The sequence below is a fragment of the Myotis daubentonii genome, chromosome 13 (genome assembly GCF_963259705.1).
Source record: "Myotis daubentonii chromosome 13, mMyoDau2.1, whole genome shotgun sequence".
NCBI lineage: Eukaryota > Metazoa > Chordata > Mammalia > Chiroptera > Vespertilionidae > Myotis > Myotis daubentonii.
The window spans coordinates 59,760,442-59,777,379 of NC_081852.1; the positions used below are offsets into that span (position 1 = coordinate 59,760,442).

At 45.8% G+C, this 16,938-nt stretch overlaps 1 protein-coding gene across 1 annotated transcript in view; it reads left to right on the top strand.

The window, feature by feature from the left end:
* Positions 1–3,351: 3,351 nt before the first annotated feature.
* TCERG1L (transcription elongation regulator 1 like) overlaps positions 3,352–16,938 on the top strand; it is a 34,146-nt gene continuing 20,559 nt past the window's right edge. Inside the window, exons 1-3 of the mRNA XM_059661994.1 lie at positions 3,352–3,698; positions 5,740–5,886; positions 6,695–6,875. Of these exons, the coding sequence (XP_059517977.1) occupies positions 3,384–3,698; positions 5,740–5,886; positions 6,695–6,875 (643 nt within the window). The 5' untranslated portion in view covers positions 3,352–3,383. The remainder of the gene's footprint in view (positions 3,699–5,739; positions 5,887–6,694; positions 6,876–16,938) is intronic.

Here is a 16,938-nt window from a genome sequence, read left to right on the forward strand (position 1 = left end):
ATGTGGCCCCGAGCCTTCAGAGTCACCACAACCAGCCTTCCTCTCTTTTCTGCCGCCCCCGCCCCCACCCGCACCAAGGCTCCTCACGCGGGGAGGGGTGCTTGGCTGCGCTTACTCCAAGTTGAGCAGAGCTGTGGGATTCGCTCCCACTCATCTCCTCGCTCTGATGAGTCAGGTATCCAACTGCCAACTTGCCTCCTCCCGCGGAGACGCCTCCCGCTTGCCTGCGTGGCTTCCATCCAGGGCTCCTGGTCCCACAGTTGGAGATTTTTCAGGAGGGAAGAACCCGGCAGGGTCAGCATTTGCTTGGAAAGTCGTTCTGGCGTTTGGGCGGAGCAGGGCACTCCTGAGGTGACATCTTGCGCCCCCCCCCCCGCCCCCCCATTCCCCTGGGTTTATTTTAACTCAGCAGGCCTGAAAAAACAGCACTTTTGTCTCTCTCTCCTTCTGATTCTTATATTTTAAAACAACAGAGTAAAATAATTTGAAAGAAAAACCTACAGGCTGCAAAATCGTGTTTCACTGATCTCTCCCTAACACCCAACATTATTTCTTCCCCAAAGGTAAAAACAATTAGCATGTGTAGCTATTCACGCATGGATCTACGCTTGCTTAGGTGCTATCCTCACCTCAGCTGGGATTTCTGCTGGTGTCGCCTGAATAATATGGGCAGACTTTAGGTTGTTTTCATTGGTTAGGAGAACTTAAGACTCGATTGTGTAGAAAGCTCTTTATAAAGAAAACTTCTCACTGTGATTTATTATCCGAGTGTATGGGGCACCAGCCCGGGCCCTGCCCAGGTCTGACCCATGGGGGTGCTGACAGGTCAGTAGACCTGCCAGCCAGCAGCACAGGTCTGCCTGGCACCGGACCTCTGCTCACAGATGGGCTGGCTCCCATCTCTGGTCCTCTGAGGGAGCAGTGCTTTTTGCTCTGAGTCACTAAAATCCCCGTGGGGATGCGTGTCTCCCATCCACGGGGGTGTAGGGCTGTTCCTGGGTGTGTGGTGGTGGGGGGAGGGTCCCTGAGATGAAATGAGAGCCAGAAGCAGGGGAAGAGCCCTTACCCTGGGTGCCCCATCATCTCACTTCATCTTGGAAACCGCCCTGCGTGTGTCCCTAGAATTAGCGGCAGCAGGGTATGGCCAAGGGGCCCAAAGCATGTGTCAAGTGAATACAGTGAGGCCTGGCAGAGGAGTGTGGCCGCTTTGAGGCTCTCTGAGTGAACGAACAGTCCCTCGTCACTTCCAGCTCGGGCTCGGCGCTGAGTCAAGCAGCTGCCCAAGGCGCCTTGCGCCCGGGGCACACCCAGGGCAGCCAGGGAGGGAACATGGATCACCGGTTGACAAACTCGGACTTTAGCAAAACCACTCCAAGGACAGAGCTGTGTGGGGATGGGGTGAGACACCCTGCCAGTGCCTGAGGAAGCTGCCACAGATGGCTGAACCCCGCCTTCCCGGGAGCGTGGGGTCAGTGCGTGTAGCATGTTGTGCAGAGAGCACCAGGCAAGCCGGGCTTTGCCATGGTTGGTCCCCAGGCCCAGCTTCCAAACGACGGAGAAGGGTAAAGAGTGCTTACTCAAACAGGGGTCCCATTACCTGCCTAAAGATGCCTCCTCAGTACCTTAGTCTGGCTGTGCCCATCAAGGTTAAGACACATCACCTTTGTGGGCACTCACAAACATAGGCACAGGAATTAAAAGCTTAAGTTGAATAATAACAGGCTTCAAATCTGCTGAGCTTTCTGATTTTAGGTGAGGGGGAAAAAAAAAACACAACAAAATCTTGCCAGTACTTTTGCATCAAAGAAAGAGATAAATTTGCTAATTGAAAAATGGAGAAAAATATGGAGATGCCAGCTATGCAAATTAACATATGCCCAGATCTAAAAGAAATCCTGCCAGAGCAGGAGGAAATTCAGCAAATTAGGGTTATGTGGAAACATCCCTGAAAGAAAATGGAACGGACTCAGGTGGCTTAGTTTGTGCCTCGGAGGGCGGTGTGGACCAGGTCAGAGGTGATTAGGAGCACGTGTTTGGAGAGTCCCAGGTGTGTTGGTGGGGGCAGGCAGGTGAATGCACGCTGTCCCGCCCAGGTCAGGGCGGGTTTTTTCTGCATGCTCTTGAATGCAAGCCTCATAACACCCCTTCTGCTTGGAGCAGCAGGAAGCCGTCACCAGGCCTCCCAAGAAGCACCGGGCTTGAGCCGCAGGTAACTGGTTGGGCTTCTCCACTTAGCGACCTGAGGACCTAATTAGCACGCGAAGTCTCCATCCCGCCCCAGCACAAGTCGTCCATGACTGAGCGAGGTTCCCAGAGCTGCTATTGCTGCCAGGGGATCACAAGCAAGTGATTGGGCCTCCCAGGGACCGGGTCTGTGGCAGGAGGGAGGTCGCGGGAGCTATTGGGAAGCTCGCCGCCTGGCGGTGACGGCTCTGGAGCAGCGCCGAGCCAGGCTGTGGGCCAGCCAGGGTCCGAGGAAGGGTTTGTCCTTGGCCCCAGGCAGCTCACGGTGCACTGCAGGGGCCGCGTGCGGTGGGTAGAGGAGGAGCACAGTTCTGTGCCTACGGGAACCCACGACTAGTTTACAGTGGGCTTCTCGCGGGAACCAGGGCAAAGGCCTGTGCAAAGGCCCGGAGGCGACCTGCCTGGTGCGTTGCACAGAAGTTAGTGGAGCGTGGGGTAGAGGCCGCGTGGAAAGAGGACCCGCTGGGGGCTTAGGAAAGTGTTTGGCACATTTTCCCAAGAGAAATCTGCTCATCCCCAGCGGCAATCAGCGCCGCCTAGCGTCGGGGTCTGCGACCAGCACGCCCTCGGGCCCTGCGCCCTTGACCCAAGTAAAGCCAGGCAGAGAGAGGACCTTGCGCGGTCCCGGCGGCGGGACGTGCCCGGCTTGTGCGCGGCCACCTGGGCCTCGGCTCGCCACCGCGCGTGGATTCCGGCTCCGGGCTCCAGCGCTTTGCGCACCGTTGCGAGGGCCAGCGGCTTCCAGCGGCCGCCCGAGAGCCCGGGGGCGCCATCCGCGGGATCCCGGCCAGGCGCGCCCTCAGCTCCCAGCGCCCCCGTCCGCCCCGCCTGCCCAGGGGTCCAGAGGCGCGGGAGCGCCGAGCCCGGGAGGGGTGCAGGCGGTCAGGCGGGGGCCGGGAGTCTGGGGGCGCGGGCGGGCGGGGCCCGGGCTGAGGTCCGGGGGGCGGTGGCTGCGCGGCGGCCGCGCTCGGAGGGGAGGACGGTGGGCGGGAGGAGGGGCTCTCCGCGCGGGGCAGGGGCGGAGCGAGCGGCGGCGCCGCGGAACCAAGTGAGTTCGCTCCGGAGCCCGTGCTGTGGCCGGCCGCACCTCCGGCGCCCGCCCGCCGCCCCCGCCGCCGCCGCCCGCGCGGGGATGTAGGATGCTGGTGGGCGCCAGGCTCCAGCGGCGGCGGCGGCAGCCTCTCCTTTGGCCGATGAATGCAGACCCGCCGCCGCCGCCGCCCTGGGTTTGGATGGTCCCCGGCTCGACCGGGCTGCTCCGGCTGGGCGCTGGGGTCGCGCCCCCGCCCGTGCTGCTCGCAGCGGCCCAGCCCCCCGCCGCTCCGCTGCTCCCGGGGCTGCCCGGCTGGCAAGCCCCCGGTGAGCCTCTGCTGCCGCTGGTGCCGCTGCCCTCTGCGCCAGACCACGCCGCCGCCGCCGCCGCCGCGCACTACTACCCGCTGCTCCACGGGCAGGTAACGCGCCCCCGCCCCCGGTCTCGGGTTCTGGTCTGCGAGCCCCCCTGCCCGGGGCGCGGCTCTCGCTGGCCCCCGGGCGGCCCCGGCCTGGGGCTCGTGCTCTTCCGCCTGGTGGTCCAGGCTCCCCAACCAACAGCACCAGCCTGGCAGCCGTGCATCGTCCACAAAGTTCATGCCTTGCCGCCCCGCTCTGCCCCCCGGCAGTCTTTCAGTCTTTCCCGCGGTCTCCCAGCCAAGCATTTTAGGGACCAGCACCCCAAGGCCTGAGCTGGGACCGAGGTGGCCACAACTTTCGCGGGGCCGGGGTCGCTGTCCAGAGAGCGGTGCTGAAGTCGCCGCCGCGGGAGCCGGCGTGGCAGCTGCGCAGCGTGGCCGGCTTATCGCAGAGAAGTTAATACTTTTACAGTCTCTGCCAGACTTGAAAAGCAGGCTGGGAATCAATAGCTATTTCTGATGCTGATCTGGTTGGGGTTTTTTTTTTTCTATGTGAAAATAGACTCAGGACAATGCTGAAGAGAATTCAGACCAATGGAAGTGCAGGGAAACCCTGCCTGTAATACCGAGAAATGTTACCGGTGATAAACCGCCGCCCCTCACCCCCAAACTAGGTCCACCCGTGCCCGCCTCATTAGCTAGCTAGTGCCATACCGCACTTTGGAATACTTTGGCATTTAAAGCCTGGAATGAAAAAGGAAAAGTGACTGTACCTTTGATTAATGGTGCAACCGAGCAAGGCAGGCTGGTTTTGGCAAGATCCATTGTTTGCTATCTAACTATGCAGATGCATTTAAATCAGGGGAAAACGCATTTTATTCCAAGGATAGTCTTCCTTAGCATATTCAAATAAGCGGTATGTTAGAATCCATTTAATTAATTTTATTCCTATGGTATCTTGTGAGCTTTCCTTAAAGATGTTGTTAAACTCCGCCCACGCTGATCTTTAGACCTAATGATACATCACATATGCAGTCCTAGATATCTATTTTGATGTGCGATGCAGTTCATATTGGGTTTTATTGAATAAATGGTTGGTAGCTTTTTGGGCATTTTCAGGGGGTTGCTATATCAGAGTGCTACCACTAGAGGTATATAATGCCTAGGAACTACATTTTTTTCTCTCCCCTATATAGAACACTGCATTTCTGGGGGGTGTAAATTTAAAAATATATTTTTAAAAACCGTATTCTTCTTCTTTTAAATATTTTTGTGCTCCATGTTTTCTGTTCAGTGACAATATTTAGAACCAGAAGGACATTTTCACATAACAGGAAAATTAAAAAATGCTTCTCTGATCTTAAAAGAAGTCGATGTGGAAGCATTCCATATCACTGAGCCACGATTCTATCAGTTCTCTGCTCGTGGAGAGTCAGTTATTTTAACGAGGGAGACTGTCTCCCAGACGGCCTGCCCCTTTCGGTGTTCGCTCGTTGACCCTGTGCTTTGGGATCTTCGGTTATTGATGAGCTACCCTTACGTCTCCTTTGCCTTGGAATCTGTTTGCACTTGTGAGCCGTGGGCAACTTTCAATCTTAACCCCTAAATGAGTTTTATTTTGAAAATATTATTTGTGCTTATCTTTTAAAAAGGTAAGTATAATTCATACAAAATGCTATACTGAAAGGACTCTCCTGACATACAGCTCTCTGCTTGCTTATGAAAAGAATTCACGAGTCATACAGGGAATACCCAGCATCTCCCCTTTCCATCGTGGTTCCTTCTATCTCAGGCAGAAACCCACTTCTTACCGGCTTCTCGTGGTTTTGTGCTTAGAAGTTCTTTCTCAGTATTGAAGAGCGCAGTGTGGGTAATGCTTTGTGATGGTTCTGATGGGAAACCTTATGCATTTTAAAAATGCGTGGGTGTTTTTTTTTTAAAAAAAAAACTGGGGAAAGAGGAGGTTTTTCTCATAATTAAATACATATATTTTATAATTCCCTTTAAAAAAATTAAAAAGCAGCTGCCCCAGTAGCTTATGGGACAAACTAGAGTTGATTGCTATGGGCTAACACGTATTCCCTTCTCTCTTCTTGGGTTTCAGTGGCTACTCGGTGGCCCTTCTCCGTCAATAGGACTGTCCCCCTCTTCCACTGTGGAGCTGGTGCCCATCTTCCCACATGTCTGCCCACCTGCTCTCCCCACTCCTGTTGGGAAAGGTTGGATAGACAAACGGATACCCAATTGTAAGGTAAAAATGCAAGTAGTTTCATTGGATAAGTGGGATTCAGTTATGGAGTCGTTGGGTATTTCCATAACAACAGAAAGGTCTATTTGGAAGATGGGTTTTGTGTGTTTTCTCTTTGCTAATTGCACTAGACTGACCTTCTAGATCTAAAGAGGAATCTTTTCAGAATAAGATCAGTCTGTTAAACACCAGCAGATTGGGGGGGGGGGGGTCGGAAGGGGAATGGTATTTTGTTTTAGCTTGATATATTTGGATTCCCTAGCACAATACAGAATTTTCCATTGTGAATCAGAATCTACTCTTGACAATGTTCAGTTTTCAAATCTGTAACAATGGGTCAACAGATGGCCTCAAACATGATATAATTCAAGTATAAATTTTAAAAGCGAGCTTTTCTTGCAATGATTGCTTTAAGTATTCCTCCTTCTGGTGGTCTATTTTGGCGTTTGAATTCAAATGTACTAATTACACTTTGTTTGAAAACTAAAAAAAGAAAAGAAAAATTGTGTGGTGACTTGTCTATGCCACACAACGGACCTCCTGGTGACGGTTCTTTAGTCTGTAAACGGGCTGCTGTGCTGAATTAATCAAGTCAATAGTTGAAGACCAGCGCAGATCATGGTAACTTCATGGTGATTGTTATTGGAGCCCCGTGGATCTTTAGGTTGGAGAAGGATGCTTTTATAGAGTCCTCACTTATAGACTCTCCAATATTTGATCAATGTAAGACAAGACAAATATTTTACAGTAGCCTTTAGTCTTTCTCATGTGCATGGTCTGAAATGCTACACTTGCTTTCTTTTTTGGACAGATCTTTTTAAATAATTCCTTTGCTCTGGACTCAACGTGGATATATCCCGAGGAATCAAGATTGTTCCATGGGTATGGAAAGCCTCATTTGTTGGCAAATCAAGTAGCTGTGTCTCTGTCCAGGCCAGCGCCTGCCTCCAGGCCCCTTCCCACAGTGGTGTTAGCACCTCAGCCTATACCAGGTTGGTGTCCAAATAGCCGCTCCAGTGTCCTTCCCTCCCACCCCGCTTTTTGTTCTAGCCGCAAGTGAGTGAGTTCTAGGTCTGAACACTGCATTTGTCATTTTAATGAAACAATTCTCTTAAATTCTTTCAGTAACATATCATTTCTTTCCATTGGCAAGATTCCTTTTGATAACAAAATGGAGTTTGGGGTAACTTCACTGTGTTTGGGGGGCATGGAATTTGATTTAAGATGAAGAGATGGCAGAAGGGATTTTCCAGGACCATATTTTTGGTGCTTTATCTTTAGAATTGGACCACAGCTTCTGCTGGTCGCTCTTCACAGGGGCACCAAATGATCAGGACACTCATTTCGAAATGTTTCTTGGGTGGGGTGAGGTGCACGCGTCAAAACTGCCTGGTCTGCAGGACATGCGAGGTTTCTGTGGCCTCCCCTTGGGGGTGATGTTGGGCATGGCCTATTTGGAAGATGGGTTTTGTTCTGTCTTTGGAGTCTTAGTGACCTGAAAGAACACTTGTCTTGGAATAAACTCCCTTGAAATAATCCCCGCATGAAAGATTGTATAATAAACCCATATAGTAACAGAAGAGTAAAACGTCTTATGAATTTTTAAATTGATTTTTAAAATCACCTTAACATACGATCATATTATAAAAGCAAATGTTGCCCGTGCCAAAATTACCTTGCAACACCTTCCATTATGGAATATTTTATGACTTCAGAATTACATTAGCTTCCTGTAATTTCCTACCTACCACGCTTGTCTCAACGGGTGTCTCTAAAATTTAGTAATAAGGACATGCCCTGTGGCTAATGTGATGGTCGAGGAGATAGATCTGTGTGCTTCTCTGTTTGCCTACCTTACGTATTCTAATTTGCTATGGATCTTGTTTAGTAATAAGTCACAAAGAACAATTCCATTACTTGTTGTTTTTTTCATGGGTCTTAATGATTCTTGACTGAAACTTGCCTTCTCTCCTTGCCTTGTAAGTAGGCATTACCATGTTATTAAAATCCGCATGAGCAACATCCATACTTGCATTTATAAACATTTTTCACTGAGATGATTATGTTTCCTATTTCATGTAATGATGATGAAAGGTGGTTAGGCTGCGTGTGTTAACACAAGGATTCGTGGCTGCAGGTGGCTCTTTGGTATATGTAAGAAAAATATTTTCGTTTCCTAACGCATCAGCAATAGCTGTCACCCAAATCATTAGAAATTAAGTTTAAAAATAGGTAAGTTGGTTAAACTAGTTAGGCAAAATCTTTGCGGAAACTTCCCACCTCTCAGCTCCTCCTTGAGTATCATAGACATTTTGCAGTGTACCTTAATCCTCTTCCGAGAACACTCATACTATGAACACACTAAATATCTCTTTAGTTGAAGAAGCTGTCGATGTAAGAAACGTCCAAACCTGGAGAGAATTTTTAATAAGAGTTTATTTGAGCGAAACTGATGACAGCTGCCGGGAAGCAAGATCTCAAACACTCCTGAGATAATCGTTTTGCAGCTTCTTTTATGCATTTGAAATTAAGGAGGGAACCCAGGGAAGATTAGAGAAAGCAAGGCGGGGATCGGATTACAGAATAGTTAATAAGATTATGTACTCTTTTGAGGGTGGTAATTACTTTTGTTATTTCGAAGGTGTGCTAAGGTAGGTGCACAAGAACAATGAACAGGGCTGGCTTAAAACCTTTCGCTGAAGAAGAGGGCAGCGAGGGGATAAATGATGGCGGAAAGAGATTTGACTTTGGGTGATGAGTGCACAGTGCAGTGGGCAGATGATGTGTTATTGAGTTGTATACTTGAAACCTGTAGGGTTTTATTAACCACGGTCACCCCAAGACATTTAATAAAAAAGAAAAAAGAAGTTAGAGGCCTGCAGGGTTACTACCCACCATGACCTGCCCAGTTAGGAATTTATGGTCAGATCACTGTGTGAGGATACTTTCTGTAGAACCTTTTTACCTCTCACAATTCCCCCTTTTGATTATAAATCAATCTGAAGGATGCATTGATGACCAACCTTAAGTTGGACAAGGTGGTCTCACGGGGCTAGGAAGGCTCAGTTCTAGGAAGGCTCAGTATTAATGTTGTCTTGTTGAAATGGTGGACCATTGGGGATGGGGCAATGCTATTACCATGAGATATGTGGCTGAACTTTTCCCCAAAAGGGAAGGGCAGGTAAACCGAAGGCTTTTGGGTCCTATGGCTTTCACTCTGAAGACCATTGGATCATTTCTGTCTTGTGAACTGTCATGATTTGAGTTTTGTCTTCTGTCTCATTTTTTTTTTCTGTATTTGATACCTCGTATGACATTTATATAAGCCATGAAAGAGAGTATTAAGTTATTTTATACATGTTCAGTCATCAGGAACAGTTGAGCTATAATGAAAAACCTCCAAAACAAGTATAACTATTATTAGGACTAATGTTCTTAGCAAACTGGTAAAGACAATCAATTGTTTTCTGTGTTAAACATCAATCTGTAGGTATACAGGCCTTGTCGATGTCTTGGGACAGCTGTCTAACTCTGATGTTGGCAGCTTCTCGTCCTCAAGGAGTCTCGGATGACGGTTGTAGGCGGAGGCGCGTAGCAGAGACAAGGCTAGATGTTCATTCACAGTTAGGCACCTGATAAGTCCCTTCCAATGAAGTTGCAGAGTGTCTTTCATATTTGTCCTTTCCAATAAACAAAATCTCCAGGTAGCAATCAGTGAACTCTAAGTCTGTGTCTCCTGGGAGTTTACTGTGAAAGGAAGTGGCTACCCATTTGACATTTTCTTGAAGTGACTTTATCAAACCTTGATAATAGCTAAGATGGCTCCTTTGAATAATGCCAACTCATAAGTTACTTCACCCAAGTCCATCTTAAAAGAAAATGGGGTTTGCCAGCGAGCCTGGGAAGGACCAAGCAGCTATTTTGGGTTTCCAATAACCCTGACTATTCATTTAATTGACAACCATTATTCACCCATACAACATACCCTGGTAGTTTTCTATCACTTATTGTACTATGATTTCCATGTACTTTAACATGAAAAACAAAACTTGGAGGTATTCCAGGGGCTCTTCTAGCTGCAAAGTTATTCCTACATATATTGAGATTTTAACCCCTAAAATCTCAATGTCCAATGAAAACTAAGAAGTAAACAACTAGCATTCTTTAACTTGGCAAATTTGTGAAGATATTTTATAACCTCTAGAAGCATATTCCGTTGACATCAGAGTCAGTTACTGACATGGACTTATTTTTATAAACTCGGGTAAAATATAAATATTTAATTAATGATTCAAAAGACATGTCTGTTCTTGAACCAACAAATTTAAAATAGCTTTTATTTAGTAAAAATCAATCTAAAGTTGTGAACTTGAAAAGCATTTGAGTTAGTTTCTATATTTCTGAGAATTTTAGAATACCCAATTCTTACCAGTGCTGGCCTTCCCATTAATTTTAACAATAGCAGCAGAAGTTGAAAATTACCTTACATTTACAACATGCATACATAGGCACATACAGACAAACAAACAGAAACATATCTTTTATCCATGAGAAAAACTAACATTAGTTTATGAAAGAACAGTTGGATCCACTTTTTGTATTGGAGGCATTTACAACTTATATCTTTCCTTGACAAGTCAAGTTCCAAATGAGCATCCCCCTTTAACATAAGGACAGCCATTTTTAATACCTCAAAGAATTGGGTTGACACCTAACAACATCATTGGTTGATCTATTCATCTAAATCTTTCTTTTAACGCTTCGAGAGACCAATTAAATATGTTTTCCTAATTTTATAGTTTTTTATGGTGCGTACAAAAAGATTAATCTAGAAGTCACTTTAGAATTAATGGAAGGTTGACTGTCATGGGGCTTGTTGGCCTTGAAGGCATGATTTCCCATGTTAATATTAGTGTGTGTGTGTGTGTGTGTGTGTGTGTGTGTGTGTGTGTTTTGAGATGCATAGAGTCTGAACAGACTTCCTGGGAAACCAGCCTTTATGTGCATGTCTCCACATGAGCCAGATGTGGTGGGTATCCCTGTAGGATTGCCTCACCCCCCAGAGGGCAACAGAGATTCTCAGATACCAGGAATACCCAGGGTGAGGGAGAGCTTCCCGGACTCCACCAGAACCATGATGTTTTCCAAGATGGCAACTCTCTTTCAAGGGGAACATCCTTTCATGATTTAAAAAAACAAATTGGGTCTGAAAGAAACATACACACCTCAACATAATGAAGGCCATAGATCACAAACCCACAGATGACATCATACTCAGTGGTGAAGGGTTGAAAGCGTTTCCCCTAAAATCAGGACAAGACACAATGCCCACGCTCAATACTCCTAGTCAGCATAGTATTGGAAGTCCTAGGTAACGCAGTCAGGCAAAAATGAAAGACATCCGATCAGAAAGGAAGAAGTGGAGTTGTCTTTATTTGCAGATGACATGATCTTATATACAGAAAATCCTAGAGACAACACCAAAACACAGTTGGAACTAGTCAACAAATTCAATAAAGTTGCAGGATACAGAATCAGTGTTCAGAAATCAGTTGAGTTTCTGTACAGTAACAATGAAATACCTGAAAAAGAAATAAAGAAACCACGCCCATTCACAATAGCATCAAGAACAAGAAAATACTCAGGAATACATTTAACCAAGGAAGGAAAAGATCCAAGCAATGAAAACTACAAGATTTTGACAAAAGAAATGGAAGAAAACACAAACAAATGGAAAAATATCCTGTGCTCATGAGTCAGAAGAATTAATATTAAAACGTCCATTCTACCCAAAGCCATCTATAGATTCAATGCAATTCCTGTAAAAATTCCAGTGGCATTTTTCACAGAAATAGAAACAAGAATCCTAAGATATTTATGGAACCATAAATGACCCTGAGGAGCCAAAGCAATTCTGAGAAGTAACTAAGCCAGAGGCATCACACTTCCTTATTCCAACTATAATGCAAAGCTATAGTAATCAAAACAGCATGGCACTGGAATAAAAATAGACACATAGGCCAATGGAAAAGAATATAGAGAGCCCAGAAGTAAATTCCTGTACACACAGTCAACTAATATTTGACAAGGGAGCCAAAAGTACTTAATGAGGAAAGGATAGTTTCTTTCATAATGATGTTGGGAAAACTGGATAACCACATGCAGAAAAATGAAATTAGACCCCTATCTTACACCACTTATAAAAATTAACTTGAAATGAATGAAAGACTTAATCATAAGACCTGAAATCATCAAACTGCTAGAAGAAAACATAAAGAAAATCTCCTTGACACTGGTCTTGGCAACAATTCCTGGATACGGCACCAAAAACATAGGCAATAATAGCAAAAACGAACACGTGGGACTGCATCAAATTGAAAATCTTCTGCACAGCAAAGGAAACAATCAAAAAAATGAAAAGCAACCTAGGAAATTGGAGAAAATATTTTTAAATCATATATTTGATAAGGGGCTATTATCCTATATAATAAAAGCCTAATATGCAAATCGACCAAACAGCAGAACGACCAAGTGGTGGGGGCCAGAGCTGGTGAGTGGGCGGTGCCAGGCCAGCCAAGGTGGGTGCCAGCGGGCAGAGGGAGAAGACAGCGATCGGGGGGTGGTGGCCACCAGTGGTAGTGGAGGGGTGATCAGAGGGGTTGTCCCTGGATCATCCCGCGGGTCACCTCCCACAGAGGTGTGGGCCTAAGCTGTCAGTCGGACCTCCCCCGAGGGCTCCTGGTCTGCGAGAGGGTGCAGGCTGGTCTGAGGGATCCCCTTCCCCCAAGTGCATGAATTTTTGTGCACCGGGCCTCTAGTTCAAAAATATAAAGGACTCCTACAACTCAATAACAACCCCCTCAAACAAACAAACAATCTGATTAGAAATTGGGCAGAAAAACAAAACAGATATTTGCCCAAAGAAGACATACAGATGGCCAACAGGTACAAGAAAAGATTCTCCATTATCACTAGTCATCAAGGCAATGCAAATCAAAGCCACAATGAGATATCACCTCACACCTGCTTGGATAACTATTATAAAAAAGATAAGTGATAACAAGAAGTTGGTGAGGATGTGGAGAAAAGGGAACCCCTGGGCATGACGGCTGGGAGGTACATTGGTTCAATCATTATGGAAAACAGCATAGAAGTCTAAAAAATTAACAATAGAACCACCATATGATTCAGTGATACCACTTCTGGGCATGTATAGAAAGGTAATGAAAGCAGGATATCGAAGAGGTACCTGCATTTCCATGTTCATTACAGCATTGTTCACAGTAGCCAAGATGTGGGAGACAACATAAGTATCCATCTATAAATGAATGGATAAAGAAGATATAGTATCTGTAATACAATTGGATATTATTCAGCCATGAGATAGGAAGAAATCCTACCCTTTGGGACAACATGGATGGACCTCGAGGGCGTAATACTAAATGAGAAAAGCCAGGCACAGAAAGACTAATTCTGGGAGATCTCACTTATATGTGGAATCTAAAAAAGCCAGATCTAAAAGAGCAGAGGCCAGACTGGTGGTTGCCAGGGCTGGGAGAAGCGGACGTGGGTAGATGTTGGTCAAAGGTACAAACTTGCTGTTGGAAGACGAATACGTTCTGGAGCACTAACGCACAGCCCGTGATTATAGTCAACAAGACGGAACCACCTACAACAAAGCTGCCCAGAGACTAGACCTCAAGCGCTCTCACAAAACACAAAACCCCAAACACCTCCAAAAAACAAGACAGTTCTCAAATCAACAAGCTAAGCTTCCATCTTAAGAAACTAGAAAAGGGAGAGCTAACCTGTGAGACGCCGAAGGGAGGAGATAGTGAAGATAAGAGCAGGAATCAAAGAGCCTAAAAGTAGAAAAATAGAAAGAAAATCAATGACACCAAAAGTTCTATTTTTTTTTTTTTAAAGAATGATCAGTACAGTCAAACCCCCCTGGCTACAGAGTATAAGAAAAAAGAGAGACATCACAGATTGCTGAAGTCATGATGAGCAAAAGGCATCACTGTAGATTTAGTACTAGAAATTTAATAGGAAAACCATATAGAGCACTCCATAACAATGAATTTAACAGCCTGGAAGAAACAGGCGAATCCTTTGTAAGTCACCCCTACCTGTGCTTACTCAAGAAGAAACAGAAAGCATGGATAGCACAAAAGCACTGAGCCAGTTCTGTTCTTCCAACAGCGAATACCAGGCTCTGACAGCCCCACTGCAGCCCTACCCAGTGTTTAAGGAGGAAAGAAGACCAAGTTTAAATAAACTGCTTCAGAAAATAAAAGCAGGAACAACATTTCGCAAGTTATTTCTTTTAGGTCAGCATCCCTCTGATATGAAAACCAAATAGATATTACCAAAAAGACAATTACAGGCCAAAATGCTTCATCAACATAAGTGCAAAAAAATCCTCAACATAATATTAGTAATGTACACAACTCACAGCGCACCGGGAGCCAGTGGGGCTTTTCTGAGGAATGCAATGCTGGCCCAGCACTAGAAAATCAATGTCATTTACTTTACAGAAACAATGAAGAACAAAAACAGCAGGATCATTTCAACAGATGCGGAAAATACATTTGTCAAACTCAAAATCTATTCAGATATTAAAAAAATCCCAAAACAAACCTCTAATTCAACTCAGTGTTAAAGGGGACATCATCAGACTGACAAAGAACATCTAGGAAAGACCCATAGCTGCAGTCATATTTCATACCGAATGCCTGATGTTTTCTGAGATGGAGAACAGGACGAGGATTTGTGCTCTCAGCACTCCTATGCAAGCCTGTACTGGAAGGCCTGCCCAGTGCAAAAAGGAACAAGAAAAAAAAGAAGAAGAATGAGGAGCATGCATACAGATTGGGGAGGAAGAAACGAAACTGTCTCTATGTGCAGACAAAACGAGGCATGTAGACCATTCCTAAGAGTCTACTGAGAGCGGCTACTGCCAACAGGTTGTTTATCAAGGTTGCAGGATACAAGGTCAATGTGAAAATTCAATTGCAGCCCTGTATAGCTGCTGATGAACAATTGGAAATGAAAATAAAATAGCAGTACATTAAAGCACCCAAAACATGAAATGTTTACAGATAAAGCTAACAAAATAAGTACCCAGAAAACTAGAAAATATTGATTAGAGAAATCAGACATTAATACATGGAGGGATATTTTGTGTTAATGGGCTGGAAGACTCAATAACGTTAAGATGTCACTTCCTTCCAGGTTGACCTATACGTTCCATGTAATCCTAAATAAAACCCCCAGTTTCTTAGTGGCTTGCAAGCTAATTCTATAATTGGTATAGGAAGCCACAGGAAGTAGAGTAGCCACAACAGTTTTGAGAAAGAAAACTAAACGTGGAGGAAGCATAAATAAGTGATTTGAATGCTTGTGATAGAGCTATAAGAATGCGGGCCTTGTGGAATTGGCAAAAGGATAAGACCAAAGATCAATAGGAATAGTAATAGACCTTCCAGAAATAGGCACACACATACGTGGTCAATTGATTTTTGACAAAGGCATAAGGGCGACTCAATAGAGAAAAGCTTGACTTTCTATAAATGGTTTGGGGACTGGTCTTTAAAACAAAAAACAAACCTTGACCAATACCTTGTATCATATACAAAAATTAACTCGCAGTAGATGATAGGTGTGATTATAAAACCCCAAACCCTAGAACTTCTGGGGAAAAAAACAAACAACCCACACACATAAAAGAGAGATTTGTGATCTTGAATTAGGCAAAGGTTTCTGAGATATGACACCAAAAGCGTGAGCCATAAAAGAAAACGCATGGATGGACTAGATCTCATCCATATGAAGTGCTGCCGCGCTTAGAAGTACTTGAATCGAATGGAAAGAAAAGCCAAATACTAAGAGAAAATACTGGCAAAGCATATACCTAATAAATAATTGATATCCAGAACACACAAAGAACTCTCACAAGTCAAGAACAAGAAAACGAACAACCCAACAAAATGGGCAAAATGTGTACCAGACGCGTCGCCAACAAAGACGTGTGGACGGCAAATGAGCGCAAAGATGCTCGCTGCCCTCATCAGGGCCAGGCACACCGAGTCCGCCGTGAGGGCCCACACACCTCTCAGAGGGGCTGTAACTTCAACACGCAGGGAGCGGCCGGCCCTTTCAGAACCTGCTGGTGGGAATGCAGTCACTTTGGGGTGAGTGTGGGCGTCTCTCACAGGCATACCCACATCCGATACCCAGTAATCTCATGCCTACACAGTCACCCAAGAAAAACAGATATGCCCACCCAGACACCTGTGCCCAACGGCTTACAGAGGCTTTGTCTGTAAGCAACAAGACCCGGGAGCAATGTAAATGTCCGTCACTTGGTGAGTGATGGACGATGACGGAGATACCGAGGCACGGCTTCTGGTACAAGCAGCCGGCGGTTGGACCCCGAAGCCGTGATGCTAGGTGAAACGATCCAGAAGCAAACATCCGTGTCATACGTGATGCCCTTTTCATGACTTAAGACCAGACACAGATCAGTGGTTTCCAGGGTTAGGGTTTGGAGGAAGGTATTGACGATGGGGGGCTCGCGGGGAGAGGGTTAGGGGTTGTGGACAGGTATCTGACTGTGGTGGTGGTTACATGACTGCTTGTGTTTATTGAAATTCGGAGAACTGTGCACCTGAAAAGAGTAACTAGCTGAATGCAAATTTTACGCCAGTGCACCCAACACTTGCTTTTTTAAAGAGACTTAAGAGACATACCCAGTGCTATGTGTGAAGTTTATCTGACCCTGGTTTGAAAGAAAAAGATGGGAAGACAGCTGGGGAAATCCAGACACTGACTATGTCTTGAATAATATTAAGGAATTATGTTAATCCTATCAATCTGTAGGTGTGACAGGTGTTCTGTGCTTACGCTTTTTAAAAGAACTCTTATACTTTAGAGTTGACTACTGCAACGTGAGGAGAAGCTCAATCCACGCCGCGTGTGCTTGAATCCAGGCGTGTGGCTGGGGGACACGTGTGTAATGAGGAAACATGCCCACCGCCAGCTGGTGACCGTGGA